Raw genomic sequence first — 11,745 nt, forward strand, 5'->3', positions numbered from 1 at the left:
ATTATAGTGGGTTTTTTTTTTGTTGATTGGGTTTTTTTTTTTTTTTTTGGTGAAAGGATAGGGTCTCGCTGTTTAACTTGGGCTGGAGTACTGCAGTGCAGTCATAGCTCACTGCAGCCTCAAACTCCTGGGCTCAAGTGATCTTTCCGCATCAGCCTCCTGAGTAGCTAGGACTATAGGCATGTGCTGCCACACCCAGCTAATTTTTCTGTTTTTTGTAGAGATGGGGTCTTGCTCTTGCTCGGGCTGGTCTCAGACTCCTGGCCTCAAACAATTCTGCCACCTCAGCCTCCCAAAATGCTGGGATTACAGGCCTGAGCTACCACGGCTGGCCAGATTATAGTTTTAATATTAGATTTATTCCATTGTTTTCTGTTTTCTTCTTTAGAGACTGCAATAATTTATATATAATACATGATAATTTTATTTATTTAGTTAGTTACAGACTATTTATCCAGACCTTTCTGATCCAGTTTTCTTTTTTAGTCTTTTTTGGTTGTTGCTGCTCCTTTTTTTCTTTTCATGCCCCTTTTTGATGCTACTTATTAAAATTTCATTCAAGTCTATTTTAGCCTTGGGCTCTGTATTAGACATCTCAGGCTGCTATAATAAAATGCCACAGACTGGGTGACTTAAATGACAGAAATTTATTGTTCACATGGTCTTTTCTCTGTGCCTGTGCACTGTGGTTGGGGGAATTTGGAGAGAGCAGACGTGCACTCTGGAGTCTTCCTGTCAGGTTAAGGCCTTATCCGTATAAGCCCATTTAATCTTAATTACCTCCCGAAAGACCCTATATTTTGAGATAAGGCTTCCACATATAAATTTTGGGGAGGATGCAGTTTAATCCTTAACAAGTTCCTTATAATTTACATCCTATTTTCATTCCTGAGTCTGGTCAGCCTTTGCCTCTTTAGTTCCCATGTACTCCAAGTCCCTTCTGTTGGATTTTCCAGTAGCCTGAACTTTGATCTACCTGAACTCAGATGACATTTCAGTATTTTCCCACTCAAGAGTGGAAATTTCCCTTTCTGGGAGTAACTTTGTGTCTCATCACCTCTGAGCCCTCTGTCTCTCCTATTCCATGTGATTGCCACAGTCTCCAGTTGAGTCTCTTTATAGGTGTGGGCTGTCTTTTTTTATTTGAATGTTCCTTAGTGGCAATTTGAAGTTAGTAGTATTCTTTGTCTCCTACTTAATGCTACAGTCATTAGTTGTTATAGATAATCTTATTTATTTTCCTTATGTTAATCCTCATAATTTTTTGGGGGACGCATGGAGAAATTATATTTAAGCAGTTGCTGTTATCTTTTATACATTGAAAACCAAATGTATGTGTTCGAATAACTTAATTCCTCTTCCCTTTTCCACTATGCCAGGCCTTTTCTTTTTGATTTTTGTTTTTATTTTTTTACCTCAAACCTGTGAAATAGAAAAAAAACTATGCACTTACAATTATTTTCTTTCCTGGAAATTGAACAAAACAACCAGAGTCAGCTGTGATAGGCCATTTGTGTAGAGGTCTCATTTCATAAGAAATGTGTTAGTATTCATATGGTAAGATCAATTTTTCTTATTTCTAGACATTTGGAAAGCTGATCATCTGAAAGAGAGGAACCAAGAAAACAAACCTACACATTTGTGGAAAGTTGTAGTCATGAATAACAAAATGCTGACTAAGGTACAAGGTAATGTAATAGGAAAACCATTTGACTTGGACATAAATTGTTTTCCTTCCAGAAAAATACTCTCTCAGTGTAACTCATGTGGAATGAGTTTCAACAATGTTTCAGAATTGGTTGTCAGTAAGAACAACTATTTAGGAAAAAAGCCTAATGAATTTAATGCCTGTGGAAAATTTCTACTCAGTATTAAGCAGGAAAAAACTCATACTAGAGAGAAAAGTGAATGGTTTAACATTAGGAAAACCTTCAGTGATCATGAGGACCCTATGCAGCATCAGAAGATTCAAACTTTAGAACAAAAATTTGAACATAATACGTGTCAGGAAACCTTCCTTGAAAAGTCAATATTTAATACACACACGAGAGAGAACACAGAGGAGAATGGCTGTGAATTTAGTGAATACAGCAGAACTTTCTGTGATGACTCATCCCTCTTGTTCCATCAGATACCTCCTTCAAAGGAGAATCACTATGAGTTTGGTGATTGTGAGAAATCCTTACATGAGAAGTCCACCTTTTTGAAACATCATGGGGTACATATGAAACACTATGAATATAATGAAAGTGAGAATAATTACAGGAAGAAATTGTATCTGTCACAATTTCAGAAAGCTGATAAAAGAGAGAAACACTTTGAATGTAATGAATGTGGGAAAGCTTTCTGGGAGAAATCACATCTCACTCGTCATCAGAGAGTGCACACAGGAGAGAAACGTTTTCAGTGTAATGAATGTGGAAAAACATTCTGGGAGAAGTCAAACCTCACTAAACATCAGCGATCACACACAGGGGAGAAACCTTATGAATGCAATGAATGTGGGAAATCCTTTAGTCAGAAGTCAGCCCTCACATTACACCAGAGAACACATACAGGGGAGAAACCCTATCAGTGTAATGCATGTGGGAAAACTTTTTACCAGAAGTCAGACCTCACTAAACATCAGAGAACACACACAGGGCTGAAACCCTATGAATGTAATGCATGTGGGAAAACTTTTTACCAGAAGTCAGACCTCACTAAACATCAGAGAACACACACAGGGCTGAAACCCTATGAATGTTACGAATGTGGGAAATCCTTCTGTATGAATTCACACCTTATAATACATCAGAGAACTCACACAGGTGAGAAGCCCTTTGAGTGTTCTGAGTGTGGGAAATCCTTTTGTCAAAAGTCACATCTCACACAGCATCAGAGAACTCACATAGGGGTTAAACCGTATGAATGTAATGCATGTGGGAAAACTTTTTACCACAAATCAGTACTTACCAGGCATCAGATAATTCATACAGGGTTGAAGCCTTATCAATGTTATGAATGTGGGAAAACATTCTGCTTGAAGTCAGACCTCACAGTACATCAGAGAACTCACACAGGAGAGAAACCTTTTGCATGTCCTGAATGTGGGAAATTCTTCAGCCATAAGTCAACCCTCTCTCAGCATTATAGAACACACACAGGGGAGAAACCCTATGAATGTCATGAATGTGGAAAAATATTTTACAATAAATCCTACCTAACCAAACATAATAGAACACATACAGGAGAGAAACCCTATGAATGCAATGAATGTGGGAAAACTTTCTGCCAGAAGTCACAACTCACTCAGCATCAGAGAATTCACATAGGGGAGAAACCCTATGAATGTCATGAATGTGGAAAAGCTTTCTGCCATAAGTCGGCTCTAATCGTACATCAGAGAACCCATACGGAAGAAAAGCCCTATAAATGTGATGATTGTGGAAAATCTTTCTGTGTGAAGTCAGGACTTATTTTACATCAGAGAAAACACACAGGGGAGAAACCCTATGAATGTAATGAATGTGGGAAATCCTTCAGTCACAAATCATCCCTCACAGTTCATCACAGGGCTCACACAGGAGAGAAATCTTGTCAATGTAATGAATGTGGGAAAATTTTTTACCGTAAATCAGACCTTGCTAAACATCAGAGATCACACACAGGAGAAAAGCCCTATGAATGTAACACATGTGGAAAAACCTTCTCTCAAAAGTCAAATCTCATTGTACATCAGAGAACACACACAGGAGAAAAACCTTTTGAATGAAATGAATATTAGAAATGTTCAGCTACAAGTCAGCCTCCATGACACTGTAAGAATATTAACACTGTGGAGGAAGCTCTGTTGACATCCTAAATGCTCAGTAACCTTCATCCACAAACTGGCTTTATTTTAGTCCAAAGTAATGATAGGGATAAATCCATAGACTACAATAATTATTTGTTAAGAAGTGATAGTCCATTGAATGTGAGGTGGTTAATACTCGTATAAAACCTTACAGATTTTGTGAATTTTTGGAAGCTTTTAGCAAAAATACAATCAGGATTGTGTCAAGGGAGAAATTTGCCAATTAAATAAATATAAATTGAAAATTTTGCTTAAAAGTAATATATACAAGTTGTGTTTTGGGTTTGATGTCATAGGAGTGTTTAGGAAGCATAACAAACAGTATTTTATATGTATGTATGGTGTGTGTGTATATATATATATATATATATAGTGGAATGTAAAGCTTTAAAACTTAAAAATTTTTTTAAAAGTTTTTATTAACATTTAACAAACAAAAAACATAGACTTACGAGAAGTTGTAATAAGAGTGCAGAGAATTCCTATATGCCCTTCAGCAAGATTCCTCTAATTATAATATCTTACATGTTCATAGTATATGCTCAGATAGAAGAAATTTTGATAATACCATGCTGCTAAGATACAGACGTTATTCATGTTTCACCAGGGTTTACATAACCCTTTGTGTGTGTGTAGTTATATTAATATCAAATTTTACCAGTTGCAGAATTAAGTAACCATCAACAAAACTAGTCAACAGAACTAAAAAAGAATCTGGGATCTATACTGCATCAAGATTCACGAAGGAAATCAGGATTAAGTGCAGGAAGTTCCCTTGTATTAATAACCACACCCTTTCTGCAACCCTACATCCAGCAACCACTTTAATATGAAACTTTTTAAAAGCATAGATAAATGGAACAATCAGGGCAATAATATTAAACACATGTTAATTGTCCGTGAGGTGTATGGGACTTATGTACGTAGTAATGGTTCTTTATATATATACTGTGTATTTACTTCATACACATGATGGAACTTAACGTAATTGTGAATAGGAAGTAGGTATCCTTGGGTTAGTAGTTCTTACATCAGGCCCATCCCCATTGTTTCTAAGGTCCTGGAGCAACAATTTAAAAGGAGACCCACAGAGATAATGTCTAACCATTTAAAAGTTATAAATCAAAATATCAAAATGTTAAAAAAAAAAAAAAAAGCATTCTGTTCATGTGAAGATTTAGGCCCTTCTCCACATTACTCCCTTTCTCTTATTATCCATGGTTTATCACCTGCCATGAAGTGCCTTGTACATGAGTCAACACTCCAGCCTCAGCCTGAGTGATTGTCCAAACCTTCTGTAAGCAGCTGCCCTCTAAGATAGGGCCCAGGAAGGAGACCCACACACACAGACTAGGTGCACTAGGTGCTGCTTAGGCCTGCAGGACTGCCAGTTCAGGGTCCAGTGTTCTGAGGGAATCGGTCCCTCAGAGACTTGACAATGTAAGTAGGAGGGTTGAGGCTGAAACAGGGTCAGAATCCAGCTGGAGTGGGGCTTGGATTGACAGTGTAAAGGTCATATGCTATGTCACGTAATCAGATTGTACAAGCAATTTAACGTTACACAATCTAATGATCTTTGATTACACAAATAACCTACGTTTCTAACTTAGGAAACTAGAAAAAGAAGAGCAAGTTAAATTCAAAGTAAGCTGAAAAAAATTAGAGTAAAAATAAGTGGGATTGAAAAGACAAAGTCAGTAAAACTAAAACCTGATTCTTTGAAAAAGTCAATAAAATTGATAAATCTCTAGCCAGGTTAACTAAGAACAAAGAGAAGACACACAAACTGCTAATATCAAAAAATAAAGTAGGGCTATCACCGCTGATCCCATGGACGTTAAAAGAATTAGAGAGAAATGTAGTGGACAGCCCTGCCCGTACATTTGACAACCTTGCTGAAATAGACCAATTCCTTGAAAGATGCATTTTATGAAAACTCACACAAGATAAACCTGAATAGGAATATATCCATTAAAGAAATTGAATCATTAATTAATAACCTGAAACAAAGTAGTAGGACCAGATGTGTTCGCTGGTTTGAATTCCACCAAACGTTTAAGGTAGAAATGACACCAGTTCTCTCCAGTATCTTTCAGAAGGTAAAAGCAGAGGTAATACTTCTTAATTCATTCCATGAGGCCAGTATTACCCTAATACTAAAACCAGGCAAGACACTACAAGAAAGGAAAACTACAGACCAATATTTCAAATGAACACAGATACAGAAATTCTCAACAAAATATTAGCAAATCATATCCAACAATGTATAATAAGAATTACATACCGTGACCAAGGGGGATTTATTGCAGGTATGCAAGGCTGGTTCAATATTAAAAAATCAGTGTAATTCATCACATTAACAGGCTAAAGATGAAAAGTGCTCATTTGTATAGATTCAGAAAAAGCATTTGACAAAATTCAATTCCCATTTGTGATAAGACTTTTCAGTAAAGTAAGAATACAGTGTGACTTCCTCAATTTGATAAAGAACTTTTACAAAAATCCTACAGCTAACATCATACTTAGTGTCTAAAAAAAGGATGCTTTCCTGCTAAGATCAGGAACAAGGCAAGGACATCCCCTCTCAACAGTAGTTTTCAGCATCATTCTGGAAGTCCTAGCTCATGTAATGAGACAAGGAAATAAAGGGTATACAGATTGGGAAGGAAGAAATAAAGTTTATTGTCTTTTTAGAAACAACAAAAATTTCACGACACTAATAATTATAGCAGGTTTGCAAGAGATGGTGTTCAGATGATAAAAAGAAACGAGGCATCAAGCCATAAAAAGGCATGGAGGAACCCTAAATGCATATTATTAAGTGAAAGAAAGCTAGTCTGAAATGACTTTATGCTGTATGTTTGTGGGTATATGACCTTCTGGAAAAGGCACAACTGTGGAGACAGTAAAAAGATGGAGGGTTGCCAGGGGTTTGGGGAAGGTAGGGACAGATAGGTGGTTTTTAGAGCAGTGAAAAATATGGGTTCTGTGATGCTGCATACGTGTATTATACATTTGTCAAACGCCATAGAATGTAAAACACAGTGAATCCTAACGTAAACCATGGATTTCGGCTAATAGTATGTATCAGTATTGGCGCATCGGTTGTGACAAATGTACCACAGTAATGTACGATGTTAATAATCGGGAAGCTGAAGGAGGGAGGGTGAAGGGTTATGGTAATTTTTTGTACTTTCTGCTCAGCTTTTCTGTAACTTTAAAACTACTCTAAAATATGAAATGTATTAAGGAAATAAATAAATAAACAAGCCCTGCCTACATTTAGCAATATAGATGAGTAAAAACATCATTCGTTATCAGTTTTCCCATACCAGAGGTGGAGGTGGGGGATGCAGTCTCAGCATTTTTATGTTGACAACAACTAAGCATATTTTCAATTATAGCTTTTTCCTTTTTTAAGCATTATTTTTTTAGAATTATCTTAAGTTCCTCATTACCCTTTATAATATCTTTTTTTTGTACTGTTTTTGTCAGTGGTATATCTCTGTACTGAAACCACAATCACCATTAATGAACCTTTGAATTGTTTTTATGTGTCCTCAATATATTTTAAATTATATTAATAGTAACTGTGGCCTGAAATTAAGGCCCAATATTCTCAGTGCTCTTGATATTCAAGACCAAGAAGGGCTCAAATGTCCTAACTACAAATTTCCCTCCCCACTGTGCTCCCACAGATGAGGTCCTCTAGCCTTACGGTCCTTATCAAGGGACCAGGCAAGTTCCTGCTTATCGGTGAGCAGCAACATTCTCCCCCTGCGCCAGCCCTGGGAAGTATTCAGACCAGCCCATCACACCCTCCCTCAGCAAACAGGGGTCGCTGCCCCCTCAATACTGCAGAGTTGCTCCTCACGGCCCCTGATCTTTCCTGCTGCTCCCAACCATGCTGCCTGTGTGGCCCTGTATGGCCAGAAGTGTCTTCCTCACCTGGTCTGAGAGGATGCCTGACTGACAAACTCATGTAGATCTCCTCATTGAGTGGCAGGTGTTCTGGGTTTGATCATTCTGTAACCCAGGGTAGGAACCCCTCCTTCACCAAAAGGGTGAATAGGAAGCAGTTGAAACAGTTGGCCTCATAAACAAGATGGTCTATCCAAGACCAAGGTCACCTAGTCAAATTTTAACTAACTGCTCTTCGCTAAGTGGTTCCATGATATGGCCAAAGCTACCTGACAGAATCACCAATTGCAAGACTTGTGCTTTGGCCTGGGCCTGGGATGAACTTGATTTTTTGAGGGAGGGGTGTCTCGTACCTGTTCCCACCCTAAAATGCTATTTTCCACCGGACAAAAATTGTTCATTGGCTCTATTCCTTTGTGACTTGCCATTGAGTTCAGCCTGTCTGGCTGGTGGTCTCTAGGGCTCCCACCTGTGAAGGCGGTATCAACACAGCTCCTTCACCGACAAGCACTTGAGACCACTTTCTAAGGGTCTGGCTCCAGCTCTCTGGTTACTGTATACAGCTTGGTGATCATCACAGGCCGAGTGGAGTACCACACAGACCATTGTGTGTTCTGTAGACACAGAGCCCTGGATTGTCCATGCAGACGGCTCTTTGTGAAATTTGTGGAAAGACAGGAGACCACTGGGGGAGGTAAGCATGGCACCCGGTTGCCTAACGAGAGGGCTTGTTCAGTTAAGGGGATGCACTTGCCTCTCTTCTGTGCTGCTCCTTTCCTTACAGACAAGGCTGTTGCAGAGGATGGTTTCAATCCATCAACTTCTGGGTTATGGCCCAGTGTGCTTTTGCTGCTTCACCCCTCTGATGCGATAAACACCCTAATCCTCACTGTTAGGGGAAAAACACCCACTTTGTTGCACAGTGAAGGAGTTCATTCAAATGCAGCATAATCCCAGGATCCGTAAACCATGTGACACAGTCATTGTTGAGGAGGCACCTAATCCTGATGATAGCAGATGGAGGCTCTCTGGAGAAAGACATCAGGTTTCTTTTCATAAATTGGAGAAACAAGATGACATTTGCTGTGGTTTGAATGTTCGTTTTCCTTCCAAAATTCATGTTGAAACCTAATCCCCGGTGCCACAGCATATTAAGATGTGGCCTTTGGGAAGTGATTAAGTCATGAGGGCATGAATGGATTAGTGATCTTTTGAAAGAGCTGGAGGGGACCAACTAGGTTCCTTTTTCCCCATGCCGCCTTCTGCCATATGAGGGCACACTGCTGCTCCCCCAGGAGGACACAGCGTGGAGGGGCTGTCTTCGAAGCAGAGAACCAGCCCTCACCCCTGCTGGCTCCTTGTTCTTTGACTTCCCAGCCTCTAGAGTAGTTGTGAGGAGTCAATTTGTGTTGTTTTAAAACTACCCAGTCTCATGCGGTTTATTATAGTAGCGCAAATGGACTCAGAAAAAATCTCGTGGAAATTCGGGCACTGGATTAGCAATACTACAATCTCTCATTTGGGTGTACATGAGGAATATGTTGAGTCACTATTGTAAAATGAAAACCCAATGCTGCCAAATATATTTTTCAGATTGTTTTCAGAGGAAACTTGAGTTTCCTGTGAGGATGTGTGTGTGTGTACTGTGTATGTGATAGAGGGGGTTTTATTCCCCTACTTCATGTAATCAACAATCCCTGGAAAAGTATCCTGTGCTGAGTCATCTGGCAGTAAACAGCTAGTGTGGAATGTACACGCCCTAGAGAACCCTTAAGCGTATTGCAAGTCACCTGAAGGGACGGTACAGATGTCCCGTCTCTGTGGTGATTCCAGACTGGCATCTCTGTAAACACAGCTGTGAACTAGAGCTGGGCGTCCCGACTTCGGTTCTACATGTTCACCTGGGGAGAAAGTGCCAGTGAGTGCGGGAACTGCAGGAAAGGTGGGGCGGCAGGCACCTTGATACACTAATATTGTAGAAAGAAATCACATTTGGTTTTCAAAGATATTTTTAATGCACCAGTGGAAACTGGCAGACCGCCTGACAGTCCATGATGTATTCTGGAAGGTACCACTTGAAGGGAGGTGACACAGAGAAAGGAAGACAACCAACTTGACACAATTGCATTTATAACAAAAAGAGCAGCTTCATGGGTCAAAATGCATGTAAATAGATACAAAAATGGCAACAACGTGGAAAGATTATCATCCTTTGTTCAATGACTTCATGGAGTTCCTGTTTTGCCTTTCTTTGTCATGTTCTCTACGTTTATATGGTTAAAGGGAAAATTATACATGAAGGCTACTTACTGTTAGGCATCTGTGCTTGTGTAGTCAATCACTGACAGAGGGATAGTGAGATAACTTTCATTTCCAGCTGTCAGAGCTACGATACTAACTTCTGGTCATGAGCTCACATCATGAGGAAATACAGCGTCTCCCTATTTTCTCCAAATCCACCTGCCTTCAGGTTTGCCTTGTGAACTTGCCAGGAGGGAAGGAAGCACAGAAGTGCCACCTTGTACCTGTTCTCCCCTTGGCTTAGTTCTAGTTCCCGCGTTGTCCAGATTTCCCCGGAGATGGTGATCACAGGGAGGAGGTCGTCCTTGTGATGAAAATGCTTTGGTTCAACAGGATTTCAGGGAAGAGTTCACTGCCTCATGCCTTGAGGGATAGTACGGAGATCACAATCACTCAGGCTGTGAAGTGAGGTCAGAATTTAGACAGTGCCCACGAAACAGGGAAAAGAGTCTCTTTCAGGGCTTCCAAGTGGTTGCTGCTTCTTGCATAAGTCTTGTTCTGGAACATGATGTGGTCTTTGTTTATTCTCCTTTGCATCACGCGGATTCTGCCGCCAAGGGATGGAGGCCTGGATCCAGATGGAGGAAAGGACACCTTCCTCCTAAAGCTGAAGTGCTCGTGAGCTCTGTAGCACGTCGAGCACGGCCTGAAAATCGTCCTGGCTGAGGGGTGGTTCAGGTGGTTGAGGGTCCTTCTGTGGATTGCGATTCAGAAGAGGTTGGGCTTTTGCCTGAATCTCGGTGGTTGAAAGAAATTCCGCTAAAAGGCTTGAGGTTTGTGCAGATTCCTAGTGCAGCTGCTCAGGAGGATGCGATGTCTCTTTAGTTGGCCGCACCTGAGGCTGCCATAGCTGTGTCTCCTTGTGAGTAGGCTGCCCAGGTGCCTCTTCTCCAGGTTGCCATTTGACTACCATGCCCTGGGGCCCCTCGCTCCACAATTGCTCTCTTCACTGCTGAGGACCCTAGGTGATTAGGTTATGGCAACTGAAGCATGGGAGGGGGCAGGGTCTCTGTTGAGGTTTGGTGCCCAGAGGCCTGGGATGGAAATAAACACCCCAACACACAAGACAGCACCCTCATGACAAAGAACTCTCTGGGCCAAGATGACAGCTCCCATTTCTTCACGAACACCTCAGCAAACAGTAGCACTTCCAAAATCACCGGACAGATTGCACCACAGACCTTACCTGAAATCTGGATTCTGGAATTCCTGTTCGTTTAGCCAGTTATTCCCTGGTGGCAGTTCCAGGGATTCTATTCTTCTCAAAGGCTTGAAAAGGATACTGGTCTGCGATGTAGTGATGGATGTCTGCTCTTGTTTGCCTGCTTCGTATAAGCATTCTGAAGGCGATCACAGGAAGAAATGAGGAGTTTTAGGCCATCTTCACATTCAACTCCAGAACAGAAATTTTAAATTATCATTCTCACCACCTTTTCTGCCTCCGAGACCCCCTGAGATACTCCTCCACCCATCCTGGCCCTTGGATTAATTCTCTGAGGTGACAGAAGAAGAGGATTCCTCACTACATAGCAGTATCAGGACAAGAAGACACAGAGTCTTCCCTGCTGCTAAACTGCCTTCCCACCAAATGGGGATGGTGTCATGTTTCTGTCACTAGTGTGTCAGGAAAAAGAGGTCAGTGGTTCCCAAGGCAAGCATTCTTTGCCACACGTGTGGAAGCAACATGC

General features: G+C 40.7%; 1 protein-coding gene across 1 annotated transcript in view; it reads left to right on the top strand.

Annotated features, from left to right (window-relative positions):
- Positions 1 to 3,756, top strand: part of LOC105824121 (zinc finger protein 33B-like) — a 35,627-nt gene extending 31,871 nt beyond the window's left edge. Inside the window, exons 4-5 of the mRNA XM_012661491.1 lie at positions 1,584 to 2,624; positions 2,709 to 3,756. Coding sequence (XP_012516945.1) covers positions 1,584 to 2,624; positions 2,709 to 3,754 — 2,087 coding nt within the window. The 3' untranslated portion in view covers positions 3,755 to 3,756. The remainder of the gene's footprint in view (positions 1 to 1,583; positions 2,625 to 2,708) is intronic.
- The last annotated feature ends 7,989 nt before the right edge of the window (positions 3,757 to 11,745 follow it).

Source organism: Propithecus coquereli, unplaced genomic scaffold, assembly GCF_000956105.1.
Source record: "Propithecus coquereli isolate 6110/MARCELLA unplaced genomic scaffold, Pcoq_1.0 Scaffold712, whole genome shotgun sequence".
Taxonomy (NCBI): domain Eukaryota; kingdom Metazoa; phylum Chordata; class Mammalia; order Primates; family Indriidae; genus Propithecus; species Propithecus coquereli.